Raw genomic sequence first — 24,173 nt, 5'->3', positions numbered from 1 at the left:
TGAGTTTTTGTCTTTTGTCTTTCTGTCGAACCCTATATTTACTCTTGTTATTCACAAAGTCCGCAAAAAAACTTGTTATGTTTGTTTATCTTTTGTTATTATAAATTATAAAACGTATTAATAAAAGTATCTGCAAGGCATAGCTTGATTTTTAAATCTGTTTTAAATTTTTAACATAAGTATCAATGTAAACCAAAAAATCTCTAATTCAAAATTAAACGCACCAATCGATCGAAAGTAATGTAATCGTTAATTATTAATATGATTACATTTTGCCCAAGTCTACATAAATATAATGACGTAAGTAAAGGTTTGAATTTTGAATATTTCAAATAACCAAAGACCCTTACGTACTGACTGACTTTGCAAACAATTTAAACTCTTCTTTTAACACACAATTAAAACATTGGTATTAATAACTAATCCACCAATTTTTATCAACAAGCAAATATTATTTTTGATTTTTATGTCCTGCATAGTTTTATAATATTATTTTATAAAACCTTAATTTTTCTTTTAATCACATAGATACATCCCTATCATGCGATATGCGAGTGCGATGTGACATTTCATCTTCAGTTTCAAAGATGGCGGCCTTGTCGCAGTTGCTATTCTTTGCTAAACAATAACGAGAAAATTGATATAATCAACTATTTTTATCACATTTCTCAGAAATTGGCGCAAAACATAAAATCAGAAATACTAATTTATTAGGTTAACTATTTTGATAATGTGATATTAAGTGAACCCATGGCTTCCAATGTGCAAGATTCACCTGTATATCAGCAGACGTTCGTTGAGGAGATTGATTATAATGAAATTCAAGAGTTAACGGTACATACAACGTTTTTAAACATATATTATATAGTGTTATATTTAATAACCACAAATGTATGCATAGGTCGTTGGAAAGGGAGCATTTGGAGTGGTATGGAAGGGCCTATGGCGGAACAAATTTGTAGCTGTTAAACATATAAACTCAGAAGTTGAAAGAAGGGAGTTCGCTATCGAAGTCCGTCAGCTGTCGCGTGTTTCTCATCCCAATATTGTAAGGCTATATGGCGCTTGTACTCAAGGGGCTCAGGTTTGCCTTGTTATGGAATATGCAGAAGGTGGTTCACTATACAATGTTCTCCATAATCGTCCAAAGCCTAAATATTCAGCAGCTCATGCTATGAGTTGGGCCCGACAATGTGCAGAGGTAAAAATCAAATATATCAATATCAAGAAAATTTTTTTTCAATAATTCATTTAAATAGATGTACCAAGTGTAAACAAACAAATGTCAAAGTAACCTGACTTTGGAGAATCATTTAAAAAATGGAATTATCATGCAAGATAATATTTTTTTTTTATTTTTAAGGCCATTTTCATAATTTTATTTTCAATTTATTTAAAAAAATATATTGTAATTGATCTTAAATTTGTTAAATGATTACAACTTTATTTTTTTCAGGGTGTAGCCTACCTTCATGCAATGAAGCCTAAGCCATTGATACATAGGGACTTAAAACCACCAAACCTTTTATTAGTTGCTGGTGGGCAAAAACTTAAAATATGTGATTTTGGTACAGCGGCTGATAAAGCTACTTATATGACAAATAATAAGGGCAGTGCAGCATGGATGGCCCCAGAGGTAATTAATTTTTCAATTACTGCTTTCTTTCTTTCTAATAATGTTATTTCCTACCTTGAGTACTAATTTTATCTAATTATATATAATAACCAATTTTATCTTTTTATTCTTGTACTAATTTTTATCTGCCTAATTTAACATGAATAAGCTATAGGCTATTTTGAAGTCAGGTTTATAAGAATGAAATCCTATGATGGCCATATGATAATATTTTCAGAATTGCTAACCCCGTAATTGCCTTCTCTTCAAACTCTTAGAGTTGCCAGTTAACCAATTTTTGTAGAATGCTTTTGCCTGTTTACCGATTTTTGTAGAATGAATTTAAACAATGTGTTTTTTTTTTTTAACTTATACTTACAAATACTCTCACAATTTGATCTTCGAAAATACCAATTCAACACCAACCCCCTAACAAAAAAAAAACATCATTCTTTAAGTTAATATAGATTCCAAATTTGTTATCAGTAAGTGAGTCATATGTTCTGTAGTTATCATTGTTATCTATAGATGATGGTTGTCAATATTGAAGTTTAATAACTTGAAATTATGCACTAAATCTTTACAATGATACTTCATATATATATTGTCATGTTAATTTGATGATTTTAAAATATTCAATGATGTTTTATTCATTTATATGAAGAATTTATATGAACATTTAACAGTTAATTATTAATTAATTTTAACAGTTTAATTTTAACAGTTAATTATTCTAGCCTATTGCTAGAGACATCAGACATTCAATTTCTAAAATTTAGTTATTAAAATAATTTTCAAATATTCAGATCTATTGTGGAACGAAGAGGTTATTAACTGTTAAATGTTAAATCAAAGAAGGAGTACAGATAAACAAACCTTATATTAATTCCATATAATTTGCTAATAGATAAAAAATACAATTTTTTCACGAAACTATAATGAATACATAGATTATTCAAGATTTTAACCAATTAAACATCAATTAGATTTCATAGGTTTTTTATTTCTCTTAATTCTCCTTGGAATAGGTTACAGATACGAAAGGATTCATCAAATAATAATTAAAATGTCCGTATTTTCAATATTATTAACCAAGTTCCTTATATAGGACTAGCATATATTTTTAAACTTCGTTTTTCAGCACATGAAAGATATATTTAATATGCTGTATAAATTTTACTTATTCCAGGTGTTCGAAGGGTCATCATATACAGAAAAATGTGATGTTTTTTCATGGGGTATAATATTATGGGAAGTATTATCCAGAAGGAAACCATTTGAAGAAGGAGGTTCTGCATTTCAAATTATGTGGGCAGTACATACAGGTACATTTTGTTATATTTAAATCAAAATAAACATTTATAATTTATTATTTAAATAAAAGGTATACGAATATATTTAGATAATTCATCTCTAATTAAAGCTTAGTCTTTATTACTCGTTGTGCAATATATGGTATTATTATAGCAAATACATTTGATACACTTTCACACAAAACCTAAAACAATATTGTAAACAATTACCCCAAAAGTTAGAATAAGGTATTTTGTATTTTGATAGTTGCATTCGAGGAATTATTCTTATCATTATTAACTGCCATTAATGAATGTATGTATCATTAGAACTTTATTATAATTGCTTTCAAGTTAAATAATAATAAATGTTATATTTATTTCAACATTTACCCCATACTTTGAAGACTTACTACTCATTATTTGCACACACGCAATTATTTGTTTTTATATATGTATATTCTACTCCTAGGCCACCGTGGCTCTTAATCTAATGTTATTGTTGTAATGGTAGTGTATTAAATATTGCACTAGCTCCCTGTATCGGAATTATTTTTTATTCGTTTAGACTTGAGTAATACTTAAATATAAACAAATAACATCAACATAACCAAAAAAATACAAATGCGTTAACAATTGAAATATCTTTGCCTTGGCACTGTTTTTACTTAATAATCTAAGGGATTTTTTAATAAAATTTCTGACAATAGTTCCTGCGATTCCGTCCATACTAAGGTTTTTTTTTCATAGATTCTGAAATTTGTATGCTTTAGGTCCTTATCCAGACTTGAACATTATTACGCCATAGACTAAGGATGAGCACAACTGCTACGTTAAATTTATGGCAAGCGGCATTGTGAATTAAACACAGCAAGGTCATGGTCTAGTTTACTCACATATAAATAATATCCTTATGTCATTATTGTGGCTCATTTGCCTAGTAATGTACATTATTCAGAAAGTATGCTCTTAAATTATTTTTTACTTATAAGAATTTGCGTATATAAATATTTGAATAAACATTCGCCTACCTTTATGCCTATTAAAATGGATGCACTTTACACAAAGAAAACCCTTGGGCACCCATTATTGTTATTATTTTACTGGTGGTAGAGCTTTGTGCAAGCTCGTCTGGGTAGGTACCACCCACTCATCAGATATTCTACCGCAAAACAGCAGTACTTGGTATTGTTGTGTTCCGGTTTAAAGGGTGAGTGAGCCAGTGTAATTACAGGCACAAGGGACATAACATCTTAGCTCCCCAGGTTGGTGGCGCATTGGTGATGTAAGTGATGGTTAACATTTCTTACAATGCCAATGTCTAAGGGTGTTCGTCCGCCTTCCTATTCTATAAAAAAAAAAAAATATTAATACAATCCTACGGGTTGAGAAGCAGTAACTATAAATAGGCTCTATCTATAAATTCTAGATTTGAATATTAGTTCTAAATTTCATTTTATGATAATTTCAGGTCAGCGGCCAGTTCTTATCGAGGGTTGCCCAGAACCGATAGAGCAGTTGATGACACAATGCTGGCATAAAATACCAGCAGAGAGACCTAGTATGGTTAAGGTAAATAGTTTATTGTTTTTGAAATTTAAACTTAACGCTATGTATATAATTAGGAAGATGAGCTTATTTTTTTTATGATCTCAAAAAATTATATTTTAAATATAAAAAATATTGGCGATTATTTACGATTCTTAAATTCGTGATTCTTTCGGCGATGTGTCGCTCGCTTGCCCATACAATTTCGCCTAAATTTTCGCGTTATTCTTGATTTTATTTATATTTCGTTTAGTATAAAAAAAAAACTTTTATATATTTATGATACAGTACCATAGCATACTAATTTAACAAATAGAACTCAGGAAAAATACTATTTCTATATATATTATCAATAAAAACAAGTAGACATCTTCGTGATGAGCACCTTAGTAGTGAAATTTGTCGTATTTATAAGATTTTAGTTTGAGGATCAAACATTTAATTTTTACAGCCTATTTATAGGTATTCGTTTAATATATATATATTCAAAATTTCAGAACGTTCGTAATAACGGCCTTGATACGTTGAACGCCGATAGTGTTGTCATAAGCGTTGATTTAAATTGAATTTTACCATATTATGTTTCTATGAAAGTCAAATACGTCGTCTAATATAGTACATATGATACAAATGTCATTCAAATAGGCTTATAAGGGGACTTTTGAATCGCCATGCATTTCATTTAGTACAATTTTTTTTTTAATTTACATCTTCCTAATTATATAAGGTATAATAAATATCAACAATTGATTTATTGTGTAAATGTGTCTTGTTGCTTAATGTTGTAATGCCAATTATATAAAACATGCATGAAATTGAATTTATTTACAGGTTGTGGAAATAATGGCAGCTTTAAGTGAATTTTTTCCCGGTGCTGATACGCCAATCAATTACGACGATCTCGAAGCTGACGATTCAGAATATTTAGATGATGACTTCGGTCCATACAGTACACAGGACAGCTTCGAAACGGAGAGTATCGTCCGGAGCCACAACCCAAACTTCACCTATGAGAGTTCAACCCACCCCGTCGTATATAGAAATAACGAGACGCCCAACTCCCCGCGACCACGGAGCTTCGTCGAGACGCAGGTCAGCAAGCTTCAAAATCTAATGGCGGCCGAGTCTCAACCCAAACCGACCGCCAGAGACGACGCCGACGCGCAGAGAGCGGCTGTCAAAATACCGCAGCCGTTCAAGAGGCCGGAATCGCATTTAGAGCCCGGGCGGTCCGGCAACCGGACGCCCACCTCGCCCGGCGAGCGCGCGGGCGCGGCCGGCGAGGCGGGCACGCCGCAGGACACGCTGCGGGTGTTCCGCAGCCCCGCCGTGTTCAGCGAGAGCTCCTCCCCGCGGGGCATCTCGCCGCTCGCCAACTACAACGTCGGCAACATGAACCCGCGCCACATGGACATCGAGCAGTACTGGAGCCGCGAGAGCGACAAGCTGTCCCCGGCGCGGACGCCCTCCGCGCTCAGCACCACCAACTCCACGAGGAAGGAGGACTACAACCAGAACTACTGTGATAGATTAAGCGTTGGAAACGGTCCGATGACACCGATGAAGGAGTACAATGGTAACTCACCGAGGCTGCCGATGGATGCGAGATATGCGACTCCTTTACAGATTGAAGTCGATCCTGTAAGTAAACCATCTCAAATTTAATAGGCCAAGTAGTTGTATTGATAAAGTTTATGTTATTACCGACATGTAATGATAATGTCTTTCCGGCCGATTTCGGCCACGGCGGCCAATCTCAAGAGCGATTAGCCAACTGCGCAGGGGATATTTTAGTGTACGAGTGTGTGCGCAAACACAGGTGCACTCTCTATTCCCTGACCCTCATAATCCGATGGGACGGCAATCCGACACGACCGGAAAGAGTTCAGGCGAAGGAACAACGGCTTTACGTGCTTTCCGAGGTACGGGAGTGTACGCACCTCCAACTTCCAGACTCCAGGGTGCTACTGAGAATTTTCTGACAGAAAAACCCAATAACTTTTTATTGGGTCGACCTGGGAATTGAACCCAGGACTTCCGGGTCTGCGGCCTTATATCAAGCCACTAGACCAAGGCAGTTACCGACATGTAACAACTGTATAAAAATAATTCGTTTTTAATCATGTTGTAAGTCACCGTAGGTCCGTCTTAGTGAGTAACCCACTCATCAATTATTATTATTCTATCTCAATACAAAGTATTACTGTGTTCCAGTTTATAAAACAACAATTTTGAATGTTTTCCATATACAATAATTAATGAATTGATGATACTGGTTTAATTTATAATTTATAAAGCAGTACAGTACAGTAACAGCCTGTTAATGTCCCACTGCTGGGCTAAGGCCTCCTCTCCCTTTTGAGGAGAAGGTTTGGAGATTATTCCACCACGCTGCTACAATGCGGTTTGATAGAATACACATGTGGCATAATTTCAATGAAATTAGACAAAAGCAGGTTTCCTCACGATGTTTTCATTCACCGTCAAGCACGAGATGGATTATAAACACAAATTAAGCACATGAAAATTGAGTGGTGTTTGCCCGGGTTTGAACCCACGGTCATCGGTTAAGATTCACGCGTTCGAACCACTAGGCCATCTCGACCATCATTTTTTAAATTTGACCAAATCAAATTTATAAAGCACATTGAAAAAATTGAATAATAAGCGAAAACAGCTTCGTACGTATTTATTTAGTATACATACGTAAACATACAAAATGTCATATGTACCCCACATATGACATTTTGTATGTTTTATATATTCTTATTAAATCATGTCTTGAATAACCTTCTGCAAGTCGCAGTCATTTTATAGTAAAATACATAAAAAAATAGAGTAAACTCTTAAGGAACTTTATCCTCATGTTTTTATATAAATACGTCTACAAGTCAATTTAAATCTTCAATTTTCAGAATGTGTGGGAACTAAAGGATTTCAGAGACTCGCTTGGCTACGACGATTATATGGATATCCGGAACAACGCTGGCTTCGATAATATACCAGTTGGTAAGTATTGCATGATTTTTGTATCTACTCAAAAGCCAGAATGGATGATTATCATTAATTATAAGTAAATCTCGTATGTATAATCCGAAATTATATTGTAAATTATAAACTAATGTTCAATAGGTTTTTTGGGAATAGAAAAAGGTTTCGTTAACAAATCTTAAAGATAACAAATCTTAAAGATTTCCCTCTAGCTCCATATTCCGAACGGTTGGTACGATTGACAGTAATGACATAATGATTAAAAATGCGTTTGTTCATTTATATGATACTCCAATGCCAACAAAAAAAATAAAAACAGTTTATTCTTATCGTATAATATATACTATAAATAATGACATTACTAAAATATTACAAAATTATTAGATTTAGGTAAGAAAAAAGTATGAATGTTTGCTATACTGAAAAAAAAATTAATAATTAAAAAAAAAAAGCAAAAATAATAATTTTTTTATCTCCTTTGAGAGTTTAATAAATTTTCCATAACAAGGAACTTAAAAATTAAAGTTGGTTTTTTATAAAATATCGATCACCTTTTGCGCAGCTTTACCTAATTATTACACGAATCTCAAAATAAAAATAGTGTAGAACGAATTCTGACCTCTTCAAATGATAGAAATGTTCAGTTAGAGTGGGATCAATCGCAGTTGACATACCTGCTTAGACAATTTTACTTTATATCAATAATTAAGGCAATAAGCCTTTATATTAGTTTTTTTTATAGAATAGGAAGGCGGATGAGCATATGGGCTACCTGATGATGGTCACCAAACGACCTTAGACATTGGCATTGTAAGAAATGTCAACCATCGCTTACATAGCCAATGCGCCACCAACCTTGGGAACTAATATTTTATGTCCCTTGTTCCTGTAATTACACTGGCTCACTCAGCAAGTACTGCTGTTTTGCGGTAGAATATCTGATGAGTGGGTGGTACCTACCCAGACGAGCTTGCACAAAGCTCTACCAACAGCAAACACACAGTCGAACACATATGCCACAATACACGTTTGCAAGTAATAAAACAGCACAGTATTAAGCTATATAAAACTAAGCATTATAAATACCGATTTAGCAGCGTTTATTAAATGTTACAAAGACAAGACTAGTCTAAAGTTAACCAATGCATCATGCCATGAGCAACGACATCGAAATGGCGGAGTCCTGTGCCAGGACATGCGCGCGCGCTGATTCACCGGCGCTTTATTTATCGTCTGCATCGAATTTTTATTATTCTGTTTATATAACTAATATTATAAATGCGCAAGTTTATATATTCGGATATTTGTTAATCAATCGCGCCACAAGTGCTTAATGTATTGGAGATAAACTTGGTACATATACAACGTGAGCTCTATAGAATACAATATAAAAATATACTTTGTTTCCATCTTATATCTCCAAGATATCATAACGTGAAAATTCTACATCATTCAGTTGTGAAATTGATGGCCACAAAAACGTAAAGTATTATTTTCCACATTTCATATACCACAGTATGATTTATAAAATTCATAGTTCTTCACCTTCACATAACTTTAAATTCACCTTTAATTATTGATAAATATTTGCATGATTTTCAATTTCTAAAAGCGGAGATGGCCTTAGTGGTTAGAACGCATGAATCTTAACCGATGATCGTAGGTTCAAACCCGGGCAAGCACCACTGAATATTCACGTGCTTAATTTGTGTTTAAAATTCATCTCGTGCTTGACGGTGAAGGAAAACATCGTAAGGAAACCTGCATGTGTCTAATTTCATTGAAATTCTGCCACATGTTTATTCTACCAACCCGCATTGGAGCAGCGTGGTGGAATAAGCTCCAAAACAATTTCCTCAAAATGGAGAGGCGGCCTTAGCCCAGCAGTGGGACATTAACATGCTGTTACTGTTACTGCAATATTTTTTGTTTTTTTTTTAGTCCATTCGTCTCTATCATATCGTTAGTTACTTCTTTTTTGCATATGCATTTGCATATAAAAAATCCAGTATTTTTTTTTATTCCAAATATAGCAATCATAATGATTCGGTTCGACTTATCTATAAATAATACACTAATGAGTCACTCAGATAAGTACTAACATAATGACTAATCAGATGTTATCTTAAATTTGGCACGAGAATGGTACATGACAAGGATTCATATTGTTTTGGCATTGTTTGTTCCAACGTAGCGTAACTTTCCTTTTATATATTAGGGTAGGTAATGTTATTATTAGAACTTTGTCGCTTCGAAGTCGATGCATAACCGACTTCGATTTTACTATTATTTATTACAAGATTATCAAGAAGACATAGACTTAATATTAGGTTTAGGTATTAAATTGTGTTTATATAACCAAAACAAACGCAATAATTCTACTCTTTTTAACTTTTTTCCTTTTTAACTATCAAGAGCATTTTCATTAACTTGGATTTTTTACCACTGTAAAAAATTTTAGACAACCATTTTCACACCGTACTGCGGAGTACTAGTATATGCACCGGAGAGTTCTATTGAATCGGCTTTTTTGGCAATTCAAGATCATAAAGATACGAACTGGTCAAAAACTGCCTTAACAGGAAGTTTTTTTGGGCATTTATTCTATTAAAAGTGCTTTTTTTTAAATTCTGTTCATATTAATTTATTTATTTATTAACGCTTACAAACAGTTGTATACAGTAAAAAACAACACGTAATCCATAAAAAAAAAAAAACATATAGAATTGCGTAACAACTAATTATAGATGAACACCGCTTGTAATTAAATATAAAAAATAAATAAGGAAATACAGCAATTCATGGTAACACTAAATATAGATAACTTAATTACAACAATATAAGAATATTTGAGACAAGAAAAAATGTATTACAAAAATATGTACATATATCTGAGAAAGCGTCTTATACAAGTTGTTATTTTGCTGATCAAATTAAGATAAAATTTGACTGATCCATACAAAAATACGCTTATATATCAACCATATCCAAAATGTTGATGCAGTGCTATTGCAGTGCTATGCTATATACATTATAACTCCTAACTATATCCTAACTAATACTATAAATGGGAAATTGATGTTATATGATTATATATATATCATGAAAATTTCCATACAGACTGTGTCAGGGATAAGTAATCAGATAAGGATATTGGGTAACACCGGCAACTTTGAGAGTGGAGCCGCGGGTGAAAACTAGTCATACAATATAACTATTATACTAAATGTAAAGTTTACCCTAAATTATAGACAAACATATTAATCTGCGTTCTGTTGTCGTCTTATTTCCCTCATTTAATATTAAGAGACGTTAGTTCTCCGAAACGCCGCAGGAGTAATGGCTAGCAATTTGATAACAAATAACAGTGCAAAATATCAAACGTTAGTCATCCATGTTCTGTCCTACTTAACTTAAATTCTCTCCTGCTTCCTCTATCGTTCAGTGCCAAAACATTGGCATTAATTTTGTCCCCTGTAATAAAAACTAACATGTCTTAACTAATAGCAATTTCTACTGGATTTTTCTAAATAAAACTCAAAGAAAAAAGCGAATAGTAGGAAGCATAAATCCACTAATAAACTTCATACGACCTATTTTGTTTTCACTTTAAAGTTATGTTTACAAAAATGTATCGATACGTACGTCTATATATGTAGGTGCTAGTCGGACACTGAATCGGAGTTTTATTTATAACCCGAGTGCTTTATGTTATGCCCATAATAGACTGAAACGTTACAGCGCTTACATTTTAGGTGCATTTATAAATTCAGCGATTATATCGAATGGTGTTCGGTCCAGATGTGGCTCGGGACGGTCCCGGTATGACTCACGATTCTCGGAAGAGGCCGCGACTATTTTAGACTGTGTCCGCTTACCTTCTAGGAATTGGGTGATGTGGGACCAACGACCGATCGCAACACCAAAGTATTGTTAGATCGAGAACGGGGTTCCTTTTGCTGCCACTACCATTTCCTTGTTTTATTCTCGCTAGACCGTTAATGTTTGCCTCCAGGAAGCGTTAAACATTAGAAATGTATTAACGCCGATTCTAGGATTTTTCCAATTATTTATATCATACCATGAAAAAGCTGCATTTTTAACTTTTGTTTTAATAGTTATGCTAAAGTCAATGTTCTGCGTAAACAAAGAAATCTTGACATATCCTGTTTATTCGCAGTTTCCGCGCCGTGTAAATATTAGTCGTATTGTAGAGCAGCGTACATATTATTTTAATTTTAAGAATCTTTAGTAGATTTTAAAGCAAATATAATTAGAGAAGAAACTTATTGTGTTGAGAGAGAGTTAAATATTTAATTCAAACATTCGTTATGATGAATTTATAATTAAAATTAAAAAAGCGACTTTTATTCAAGGATAATAAAAGTTATTATCATTTTCCGGGAACATTGCAAAAATTTTTGTAGTTTTAAGTAAAGCAACCGTCGCGGCGCGTGCCCTGCTGAGTCAGGCCACAGACGTCAATGCTGTAAGAACAGCATCGCGGTAAAGTAAATAAGTCGTAATATTTTCATGGGTGCCGCCGCGGCGGGCATCTCGCCCGTTATGCGTTGTTCAAATAAACATAAGTGTTGATTTTTATACAGTAAAACTGATTTTCGAGAGCCGCTCGACCAGAGTTTTATCGATTCCTGTTAACGATTATAAAAATTTATGAATAAAGAACTAGTCAATAGTTCATTGAAGCATAAATTACATTTTTCAATGTATTTATCGAAATCGAGGCGAATTTTATGAAAGTAATAAGTTTTCTGTAGATGAGCCTGACTCACTACAGAACCTATTTATGTAAAGTTTACAAGTTCCCCACTGATATTTTTACCTTAACACTGAATCATCTCGAGTCTCGAGCGATCCGTCACGATAAATACTCTATTGTTAAATCGAGCCGGCACATTTGTTCGATGTCAACAGAAACGCATCGTGCGTGCACGCATGAATCAGCTCGATACAATTAATCTAATTTAAGGTTATCGGGGAGGCATGGGACGGGCTCGCCGTCGCACAGTCTCGCGCAGCCGTCGCGCCCGGCGCATCGCCCGCTGCACTGCGATGCAACCGACTCACGCGTACTCTCACTCTCTACTTAACCACTAACCGATTGCCCGTCTTAACCGCGCGCCGCGACCTGTGACAGATGCGTGTGCTATCAAGGACGGTTCCTATGCCATAGTCAAGTGAGATGCCGCAATCAGACTGTTCTGTTCAAGTTTCAATAACGGTGCAACCTAATCGTAATAAGTTACAGGTGTTCGTTGACGTTTTCATGAGTGAGTATCTTTAATAAAATATTATGCTAACGAATTAAAAATGTCCCCGCGATTAGAAGGAATAATACAATGCGATACTATTCGTATTATGTTCGTGTATTTTTTTTTGTGTAATGTAATGTTTAAACAATGTAAAAATAATTTTCTTTTCGTCTAAATCTACCATAATAGAATAAAATACCCGCTGGGCTGGGAATCACGTGGCCCATTTATAATCCCCAAAACGATAACCGACAGTGAAATAATAGGCTGTCAAAGGCATTGCCAAATCTTCTCGGCCAGTGACGGTCTAGCGTCGAGTGACGCTTTCGACGAGCGGATGAATCACTTCTAATTATTTTATGATGCGGTATCTAGGCTCCATCGTCGGACGTAGTAAACAATAAGTAGAGTCGGTTACACAGCTCCGGCTGCGATCTCCTCGGTATCGCATATGGCAACACTCACGCTCGGCCGCTGTCCAAAATTACGGCCACTCTAAATTTATTTCCAATGTTAACTCTTTTGTTGTATGAGATCTTAAACGATGTAACAACTTCTTTGAAGATCCCGAAATAATACTGTTTACACGTTCGTTTATCAGATAGACCCTTTGCACTGAAAAACTTGTTTATTTATCTCGAAAGATTTACGTATCTGCTCTTAAAGCTCCACTAGGACTGTCTTTGTAACGAATTAAACATACTCAGTTCCATACCGATTAGTAATCATCGACAACTGTGGAAATGTTTCTCGAACCAAACATCAAAACAATAAGTGTATGGAAAATAAATGGGGAGCGGTGAGACATTTTGCAGACGGCGCTTAGCGTGATTCAGTCTGGAATACGATTGCCTTTATAGCTTTGATGGTGGTGCGCAACCGGGCCGTTGGCATCGGGGAGCGACATGACTAACCGGTGCCCGCTCTAGATACAATCAAAATATGTGACAAGTTTATTTCTATTCGGAACAAGACATTCTCGATATATCCCTCCACAAAATTGAACATCTGCTGATTTTTTTGACGACATAAGTAGGTCGGGGCTCGTATCTGCGTCACACGGCGAGCTTCAAACCCAACTCTTACGTTTACGCAAAATCTTTACTCTTGTATGACCTCGGCGCTATAACGCAATGACCCGGTACCTGTTGCGCTCGCTGATAACAATATCAACGGCCGGTGTAAATAATACTGTTTACTCCAGGCAAGGTAATCCATACGCCTGAATGTTACTGCTTAGTACATAAAAATATATCGCAATAACATAAATTATTTGTAATATACATACATATATTAATACTAATCATATACACTACGTATAAAACGTACGTTAGGAGTCGCAGTTTTAACTGTTAAATCAAACTTCTATATAATATTATCTTTATTATCGTATTTCGACTATCATCTTTTATTTAGTACTCTTTATTTTACGCAAAAAAAAATACAAAAACTTTTTTAAGAACACTGATATACGCAACAAGAAAATGGGTCCTTTCTGTTAAGAAATAATTTATTATAATAAGAGAAATAGTATAACTGCTATTAAAATTAACATGGATATCAAAAGAAGACAATAAAGTACAAAGTTCTGATTACAAATTATTATAGATGATATAAAATTTATCTAATAATAGTTGGGTATGATGAAATACAGCCGAGATGGCCCAGTGGTAAGAACGCGGGAATCCTAACCGATGATCGTGGGTTCAAACCCGGGCAAGCACCAATAAATTTTCATGTGCTTAATTTGCGATTATAATTCATCTCGTGCTTTACGGTGAAGGAAAACATCGTGAGGAAACCTGCATGTGTCTAATTTCACTGAAATTCTGCCACATGTGTATTCCACCAACCCGCATTGGAGCAGCGTGGTGGAATAAGCTCCAAACCTTCTCCTCAAAAAGAGGAGAGGAGGCCTTTAGCCCAGCAGTGGGACATTCACAGGCTGTTACGGATTACGGATGATGAAATATTAATTAAAAATTATAAGAAAAGACGGGACGTGTCATTACTATTAAAATCCCCTCAAGTTTTAAGAAAATAAATGAATTATGGGCTCGAATTGATAGATATCTCAAGGTCTCATCCCACTTGTACAGATTACATTAGGATCTCCCTTCGCCGCCGGGCACGAGATAAATAGTAATTCGTTGCTTGAACTGAGTTAAACCTTGATCGTCCATTACGAACCTGCACTAACCACTAAACTATCTTGCCTCTAAAATGAAATATAAACAACGCTTAATTAAGATTTATTGTGCAAGAAGGGAGTAATTATTATAGATATAACTAGGGTGATATAGGTATTAATGAAAGAGAAACACGCCGGTACTAGTTACGTGGTCCGGTGATAATGGCAAATGTAGAGTTTATAAGGTAAAAGAGAAGCTTTAGATGCACATATTATCTCACGAAGTATTGCCTTTAATAATGTTTTACATTATTTTTCGAAACTCCTTTATTACTTTTTAAGATCTATCTGACGATAAAAATTTTGCATGCGTTGCCAAGGGCACTGAAAAGAACATGAGGAGCCTACTCTCCCTCTCCTCTCTCACACACGGGCGAAACCGCAAGCTTAAAATAGTTGTTAACAAAAAATAAATATTAATAAGGAAAAGCTTGTGATATAGGTAGGCCAATTAAACATTTTGAGAAGGTTTAAAAGTTACAGTGAAAAACGCGATGTAGCGATGTTGATAAATGATATTTGTATTGTTAAATGATATTTTTTTGCTGTTAATCTTACCAACGTGTATCCAGTTTTAATCAAAAATATATCGATTCCGCCAAATGTAACAATGTTTAAAAACTGTTTACCAATATGTATGTTTAATTGAGTACAATGTTGTTGCACTGTGTGATTCAGTTTACTACTTGGTGTAGGCGGAGTACGATGTTAGAGGTGGGATTACGACGTATTTAATGCAATAATAATCATATTAAATGGTACATTGATATCTTCTAAATATATTTTAAAGTACCTTTACTTTTGCCTATACATAGGTTTTTTAATTTCTAATGTAACTCGTACTCGTAACAATACTACAAATTTTATCTAAATATGGGCATATGATATACTATCCGTGATCATATGTTAGTTAGAGTATGTTTAGAGGAAGAAAAATACTTCAGCCGTCATAATTCTACATTACAATATATAATAACGATCTTATAAACGTTGTTTAGCGGTTGGTTATTTATTCAATGATGTGTCTTCTTCAATCGAATGTCAAATCAAAGACGACAGTAAGAGCGGAGTCAGTGCTAAACGCAACGTCTATAAGTAAACCTGTATGTCTTTATTCAGACAAGCACTAACTGCGTACTCACTAACGAAAAAAAAAACAATAATAAATAAGAACATGCAACTATTAAAATAATTAATATTTAATTATATGATCTATATAATAATATAAAAATAAACTTAATTGCGAATCTGTTTTCATTTACCTTTAGGTTGAAATAACGCTACGTTTTAAATCAAATGACAGAATACATATTTCATCCACGTAGTAAATGTTCCCCGTTCACAACCCTATTAATATTACACATTTTCGTCGCGTTAATAACAAGAGCGTTATATTCGTAACGTCAATATAATTATTCTCGAAATAAAATATTTGACCCCAAAATAAATGAATTTATTTTATAAAATAACGTAAAAAATATCGTTATATTTTTAAAGTTACAGTTAGCTTAGATTAATTTATATAACACAATTATTTACTCCAATTATAGCGAAAATAGACTTAAAAGTTAATATGACGGTTAAGCTCGATATTGAGATTTACTTTCCAACGCCATTGAACCATATCTATCAGTTATCACCTAATTCGAAACTGAGAAAAAATTGACGAGTCGTAGAAGCAGCAGGAAGCAATACAAAGGCTACAGTTGTGAAACAGCTTCGGCTGAGTCACGCGGGTATTTTAGAGGTGTGCTACCAAACGTATAGACTGAACGTTCTTACGACGTCAACTATACTGTAATTTAAATGTATTGTTTGTCTTACTTAACTAACTGTATCGATGTAACTTATTATCGATGTTTTATAAGGATGGACAATTATAAAAATATTTCGCTATGACTTCACAAATATATTAATAAACAAAGGTGAAAAATGTTATCTAATATTTATTAGCATCTAGTATATTTATTGTCGTTTCGAATATTCGTCAGATTAAATATATTTCTAATTTTGGCTTGACTTCACGCCTTTTTCATATTCGGAATATATTTCACGATAGCCTAAAGACAATAAATTGCTAGGTTAGTATTGCTTTAACAATTCTTTGATGTGATCTGGATACAATCATGTAAAAATATAGCACATTAACAGAGACTGCCCCAGTTCTGATTTCACCGTAGAAGTTGGCACGAGATTGTAAACTGCCCTCTTTACAATAGACCGCTAAATATCAAGCACTGTTTTGCTGACAACGCACGCTTCTTTTCTTCAATGGGCCATAATTAACAACCAGTTCTCCTTGGCCGCGTCAGAGAATCTGTTCAACTGACAAGTGATAGCTTCGCTAACAGATACTTGCCAGTGGCTGCAAGTTATTGATAAAAACAAATTCTTAAACCATAAAAACAAGCATTAGCATAGTATACGGGTGAATTTTTAAATTAGTGTTAAAAAATGTACGTATCTAAGTTATTATAAAACTGAAAATCGCCAGTTTGTTCGAGCATTTGGCAAGTACGACTCGCCCATTTTTTTTTAATTTTCGTGTTTTAAAGCGTATGCTGACCCTCCAAAACTGTGTATGTCTTTGATTCAATATGACCGTAAATATAACAAGCAAACACGTGCATAAGTTAGTAAAAAACAAAGTATAATACTTCTTTCATTTATATGCCGATAAATAATAATAAAGGAAAAATTACGACGAGTAAAAAAAGTGCTCTCGTTTTAAACACGACGTTTATCATTCAGATTGTCTCATCGCTAACTTCAGACTCGCTTATTATTGTCCTTTATTTTTTTATTTTATAATTGTACACAAGGACGCCTAAATCCGTGAAGATATTTCCGGATCGAATCAAAGTGTCTCTCTCGGATGAATCAGACTTTTTTTAAAGGCTGGAAATACGATGTAATTCCCTGTCAGCCGCTTTACATGATTCAAGCATCGAGAGCTTGGACATTCAGTGGATTTTTGGCACTCGATTTTAAAGTAAATAAGATGGCATTTTAATCTTCACTACCTAATTATACATGTCGCGATAAAACGTCTCGATTCTTTTGGTCTATAATTAAAACGATCTTCGTAAATCTTTCCACTATAAACGCAATGTGTCAACGTCTAGATTAGTTAGACACTTTCCTTGCCTTCGGTTCCAAATCTTTTAATACCATTCTATTAGAAAAAAACTGTCACTTCATGGCCAGCTCCCACAAGATGTCGGAGTCTGACGCAATCAGCAGTCTGCGTCCCGTCCCGACGCCAAATCGAAAACACATTAATGCCACCGATCAAAGAGAGCTTTACTTCACCCTTAGATTTACGACATTACTAAATCGATACATCGCACATGGCTCTCATGGCTATAGTATTATGACGATATATTGCCTCCATGCCTCTTATTTAATATCTAATGAAGCTTATTTCATTTTGGTTTATTTAAATAATAATAGTGTCGTTCTGACCATTATTTAAGTCGTGATTTCATATAGCTGAAGTGTATATATGCCTACTATAAGACTAACAAATACATACATACGTCTAATAATAACCTGCCTCACGTGATAGATAATCTAGACGTAATTTCTCTGTTCTTGAGGTATTGCAATAGTCGTATATAATAAGAACGCGAGTGCAATGTATTATTGCTGTAATATAAATAACGATCATGCGGTGCATCATGCTATTGTTTAGACTGTCCCTGTTGCCAAAATGATTTCATTGTCATTTTAAGCCTAACCAAATAGTTAGGATTGTGATACCTGAGCTATTTCATCACGAGTGACGTATTATTAATGCCGCTGGCTCTCTTTCGTTTGTTTGCGTTTGATCGAGTTGTAAATATCATGCTCCCATTTTAAAATGTCTTATACGTAATAGATATCGAATATAATTTATATTATTAATGAGTCATATATGATTAAAGCAATTTAATTGCTCAGTTTAAATTTTGTAGGTCGAAATTTGTAGTAGTAAACTATGTTTTGGATTAGTCATGATTTTCCAACGACCGTCCGGAGACTATCTATCAACAGCTCGGCGAGAATACGCCCGAGCTCTGTCAACGCTTCGCGTGTGCGCGTTAATAATCACGCCCGTGTTGCAATTATGTATTACATTTTCATATTTACACATAAAATCCTATGTTCAAACAAGTCAATATATTATCATACGTAATGTGCTTTTGAAAAGTGAAATATTTAATATTGTTCATAAACCTTTCCCTAGCAACTGATAATTAAATACAGTCCCATTTTTAGTCACTTATTATAAATGGGATTGCATTTAAATATCATTTGACTCAATTCTTTATTTTAGATTATTCTGGACATTTTATAAGTTATAATCAAATACTAAAGAGCTATTAAAACAGCGAAGTTGGCACGTTACCCCAGCTGCATTATTGTCTAAGGGCACGTGCTTTTAGCACTAAATCAGCGTGTAGGAAAACGGAAGTGAAGCGTAGTCGCACTGTCTAGTCATGTCTGTTCCGTATATTTAGAACTATAATATTGACAATAGTAAACTTGGTAGTTCCTTAGATATTTAGCAATCGTTTTATTTTTAATTACTCATGCAACTGGTTTTAATTTACTATTCATTAAAATATATTGTTTACTTGAGTTTCTTTTGAACATTTTAAATACAAAATTTGGTTGGTGTTAGAGTTTTAGTAATATAATAAGAGTTCTTGGATAATATATTAAATATAACGGCAATATTAATCGTTTAATCCAATTATGATCACTGACCAAATTTTCGTAAACAATTTAAACGTGTCTGTGTTTAAGCGGAGGATTAGATTGTTTTTGCACACTGCACTTATATACGTTGAAATGCACCAGCTAAATGTAAGTCTATGAATTAGAATTAGGGCCACATGCGATGCTGCAATCATCTGAACTCTAAATTATCACTGCGGAATGAACAACGAACGTTCAAACTGTATCAACCGGCTTCAAGCCAATACTATAAAGGCTACGTAATCAACAATAATATGGCTACGTTATCCAAACAATAACAACCCAACACATATTATGCGTGATAAATGGCGGCTCTTTTCCATTATTATTTCTTATAGTTTTATTTAGAATACAGTTTTTTTGTAGATTATCATTATATATAAAATAGGACGCTTGAAATTCATGTAATACGAGGGTGAAATCTTATGGTGCCGTCGATTGCATGGCAATGACGACGTTGGCGGGGGTCGTCGACCCGCTTCAGAGAGCGCTGCGCGTGCGCCCTGCCAGCGAAAACGGTAGAAAACCTCACGAAGGGCGGCAGCACACTGTATCCGCATTTAGCTCGGGCTGACGTCGCTGAGTCACCGCACCGCGAATAGCGGCGGTTTGTTTGTTGCACCGCCCGCTCCCGGCTCTCCCGCCGATTATTTCGAGCGTGGTGTGTGCGGCCGCGACTCTGCGAGCAGTGCTGGCCGCTCGCTCCCGGAGAGAGCACGCGCCATGCCCCCTCTTCCCGCGCCGCCCGCGCGCATCCGACGCCTCGACGCGTGTGACGCCCCCGCCGGTATTGTCACCACCATCAGGGACACGGTCAGCTGTAGTTGGATATTTTACAGTGAGTGTCGAGCGCCGTTGCTCTCTACTATCGTACGCGCCGTTTCCGGGTCGACTCTTCTTACGCGGAAGTTTTGTCGCTGCCCTATGCTATAGGCCACATTTTACGTCAGTGCGCCCTGTCAGCCCTTTAAATTTGTAATCGTGCATTTTCTTTTACTAGTACGTTTATGATATAGCGTGGTCGGTCCCCTTGGATTAAAAATTATATAATTAAAATCAGTCTTACGAAATTATAACTGTTGTGTGAATTGTAAAGAGTGTTTATCAATGCCTAATATTTTTCTAGAAAATGAGGTCATAAAAATCGCTGTGTTACAAGTGTTTAAGATGAATTGTTCATCGTAGACGACTGTCTCGCTTAATTCTCTGCTGCCATCTATTTGCGTGAAAAGGAATCATCGGTCGAAAGCTGCAATCTAGGTGAAACGTCTGACATCAGCAACCCGAAGTAAATTTAACTCTTGACGTATTAAACCATACCGTTGAACTGTTACGTTTTCATTGTAACGTCTTGTAACATATTTACTATAAATTTCAATAAAAGACAATAGTTTTTGAAAAACTTATGACAATGGTTACCTCCGAAAATTACATATTTGGCAATATCTTGAAATGTTTTGGATTTTTAATCTACATTATTTTAAATACATAAAATTTCAATAATCTTTACAACCTTGTATTCGTCTAAACTTGTCTATTAAACAATCTAATTAATATATAATTAATAGTTAATCTAACTAATAAATAGGCAACGCGACATCGTGACAGTACCAACTGGGTTTATCGAGATAATTAAAGAAAAAGTACTTCATAGCACTGATTATCATGTACACTATCTATGAAATAATTTGATAAAACTAATAGAACTGCTTTCCTTGTCGTATTAGTATTGACGTTAAGCAGTTATAATAATATTTGATATATCGACAAATTAGATCAATTTAAAAATTGTATATAATTAAACCAGTACCAAATAAACAAGAGGTTTTTAACTCATAAGATAAAAACATGAAAAACCTCTTTTCAATCATACGGATATGTAATGAAGTGCGTTAAATACATATCCGTACGATATACATATACACCATACAACGTGTACGTGATACAATCAAATCCTTTGGACAACATTCAATTAGCTACAGCATGCATTTAAGTGTATTAAAATTCTGCGTCAAACAACATGGCCGTGGTGTTAGTAGGCGTCAATTTTCGGAAACTATATTAATGTATTTACTTATTGATGTGTACTGAGTTAACCAAGAGAAGCTACTACGTCTCGTGCGGGCTCTTCTCGATAGACTCCACAATACAATCCGTCAGTAGCGTTCAGATAGAGCTATCATAACAGATCAGTAGCGATTCTAAAGTATATAGATATTTTGTATATATATGTTTATATTTTGTATCTAAATTCGCCATCGTCGACGACTATTAATTAGAAATATCTATAACAAAACGATCGGTATTCCAGGTAACAGTAGCGGTTCAACCCCCGCGGAGGGCGCCGCGCCGCCGCCGTCCGAGCCCGATCCCGATCTGGACTCCATTCACATGATGCTGGACCCACACTTGCGACCAATCTCGCCGGACCTCAACAACGAGGAGTCCAAACGCATCTTTGAAGAACACAAACAGTTGGCCCAGGAGTATCTTAAAGTAAGTTGTTATATCGCTTTCAATGTATAAGGAATGTAGATAATAAAAGTTATATAAGCCTTAATTTACCTTCAACTAATATTTACTACTTATTAGTCCAATCATGAAACTGATTTTTAAACCACTTCCAACCTACCAATTGAAGTGAATAAATAATAATTGAAATGTTTCCAAATTAATTGTATTATTTCCTCCTTATATTATTTTTATAGTTATTGCTCAACCACCGAACATAATTTACGGTCGAGTCTGTCATTGTCGTTCTAATCTGTTATTGGCTTTACTTCAAGTTATGCACGTTGTTATTACATTAGTACACGTGCATTCTCATCATTTCTACTTTGTACCCGATCCCAATATACAATCTATTATTACTGTTTACGAAAACTTCCATTCCGCACTAAATAACTCATAGATATCGGAATACCACTAATAAATATTTATTCAAAATCAGGTTTGTTTTTGAGCGTTTCTTGGGATATGATAATCATATAAAGATTATTTGTAATAGGTACATACATATAACTATGATTGGTAAAAAATAAAATAATATAAAAAATAAAGATATTTAGATAAAAAATATATTTATATGATAAACTACATTTATTGCATTTTTTTTCCTCGTTTCTCATAAAATGTAAATTAATGATTTTTTTATGGGAAGTTGTTACCTATAAGTAATAAAAATATGGAAATATATGGAAGTATTAAAAAAGTGCTGTTTTATTTTTTTAGATACAAACTGAACTAGCTTATCTAAGCAATCACAAGTCAGAGCTAGAAGATCAAATGGATGATGAGGAACTCCAACAGAAGAGAGAGATCATACAATTAGAGAAAGAAAAGGTAAATATATTTTTAAACTGCCCCATGTCCTATTTCAACATGTCATTAAATTGAAGGTTTTATTAGTTCACCAGTCGAAAATTCTACCTTTTAATAGCAAAAATACGAAAGATATTTCCTTACATTAATTTTAAATAATTGTATAAAAAAAATTGTATGATTCATGTATTGTTTCGTTTCAGGACTCGTTAATCAAACTGTACTGCACATTGAAGAAGCAGTGTCCGCGAGTAGACAACGACAGCTGGCTACACCCGGAGGACCTCCCGCACGAGTGACGCGCGCGCGCGCCGCCGGGGCCGCTGACGTCACGCACTGCGCACACACTCGCACCGCTCGCACGGACTTTACGCGGACATAAGTGCACGTCATTGTTTGAATATTATGACATGAGCGACACGGTCGCGTCACGTTATGTGATCGAAAAACGCGAATTTGTCTTCTGACCAAAACCTTCTAGTCAAGAGAAACAGGGATGTAGATTGTGCATTTTATAATTACAAAAACCGTTTTAATATTTCCATGATCGTAATAAGTACCTTATCATATTCAATAAATATGTACTCAAAGAATCTTACGAAAATGTGTAGTGCAGTGCACAGGACTTGCTTTACGGCATAATCCGTAAAGTTTGATTAAAATATTGATCTCAAGTCACAAAACGAGCCTTCATCATCGGTATTTTACAGGTTATTTTTATATTGTGTGTACGTACTCCAAGCCTTATATTGGATACGCTTTTGTATGAACAAATTCACTGCCTAGTTCATAAGTACGAAATTAATTTTCCTAGTAGATTTTTTTTGGTTTGTTGTTTATTGTATTGAACACAACTTTAACAAATGTTACTTCAATTCGTTTTTTTATTTCAATATTATTGTATTACTCTATAAAAGGGCACGTTTTAGTGCCGTTTTATTGAATTGGAATTCTAAATATAAATATTATTTATTTGGATAATAAACAAGATGATAAAATATATTTTAATATAAAACCTTGTAAAGAGCTTATGTGTGTATGCATACTTCATTTATGTATTTAAGATAGTATTAGTAGGTATAATGTATTGTTAAGTTTAATAAATAATATAAAAAGAAAAGATTTGTTTTAATTTAAAAAAATATTGTCTTTTTTCTTTAAAAATAAAACCTAAAATGTAAAGAAATATATAGGAAAAA

At 34.4% G+C, this 24,173-nt stretch overlaps 1 protein-coding gene across 1 annotated transcript; it reads left to right on the top strand.

The window, feature by feature from the left end:
• The first annotated feature begins 595 nt into the window (after nucleotides 1-595).
• LOC126771922 (mitogen-activated protein kinase kinase kinase 7-like) lies at nucleotides 596-24,083 on the top strand. Its single transcript, XM_050492093.1, has 10 exons — nucleotides 596-834; nucleotides 902-1,201; nucleotides 1,457-1,636; nucleotides 2,805-2,940; nucleotides 4,379-4,479; nucleotides 5,287-6,096; nucleotides 7,371-7,464; nucleotides 21,965-22,149; nucleotides 22,885-22,995; nucleotides 23,178-24,083. Exons 1-10 carry the CDS (start codon nucleotides 751-753, stop codon nucleotides 23,271-23,273), a joined length of 2,097 nt encoding a protein of 698 aa, XP_050348050.1. The 5' UTR covers nucleotides 596-750; the 3' UTR covers nucleotides 23,274-24,083.
• Nucleotides 24,084-24,173: the final 90 nt, after the last annotated feature.

The sequence above is a fragment of the Nymphalis io genome, chromosome 11 (genome assembly GCF_905147045.1).
Source record: "Nymphalis io chromosome 11, ilAglIoxx1.1, whole genome shotgun sequence".
NCBI lineage: Eukaryota > Metazoa > Arthropoda > Insecta > Lepidoptera > Nymphalidae > Nymphalis > Nymphalis io.
This window is presented reverse-complemented; position numbering and strand designations above follow the sequence as displayed.

Excerpts from the sequence above, each read along its gene's own strand:
- LOC126771922 (XM_050492093.1), top strand. The coding sequence starts at position 751 with ATGGCTTCCAATGTGCAAGATTCACCTGTATATCAGCAGACGTTCGTT. Across the intron at positions 4,480-5,286 it reads AGAGACCTAGTATGGTTAAG|GTTGTGGAAATAATGGCAGC; the intron begins GTAAATAGTTTA and ends ATTTATTTACAG. Across the intron at positions 6,097-7,370 it reads TACAGATTGAAGTCGATCCT|AATGTGTGGGAACTAAAGGA; the intron begins GTAAGTAAACCA and ends TTCAATTTTCAG.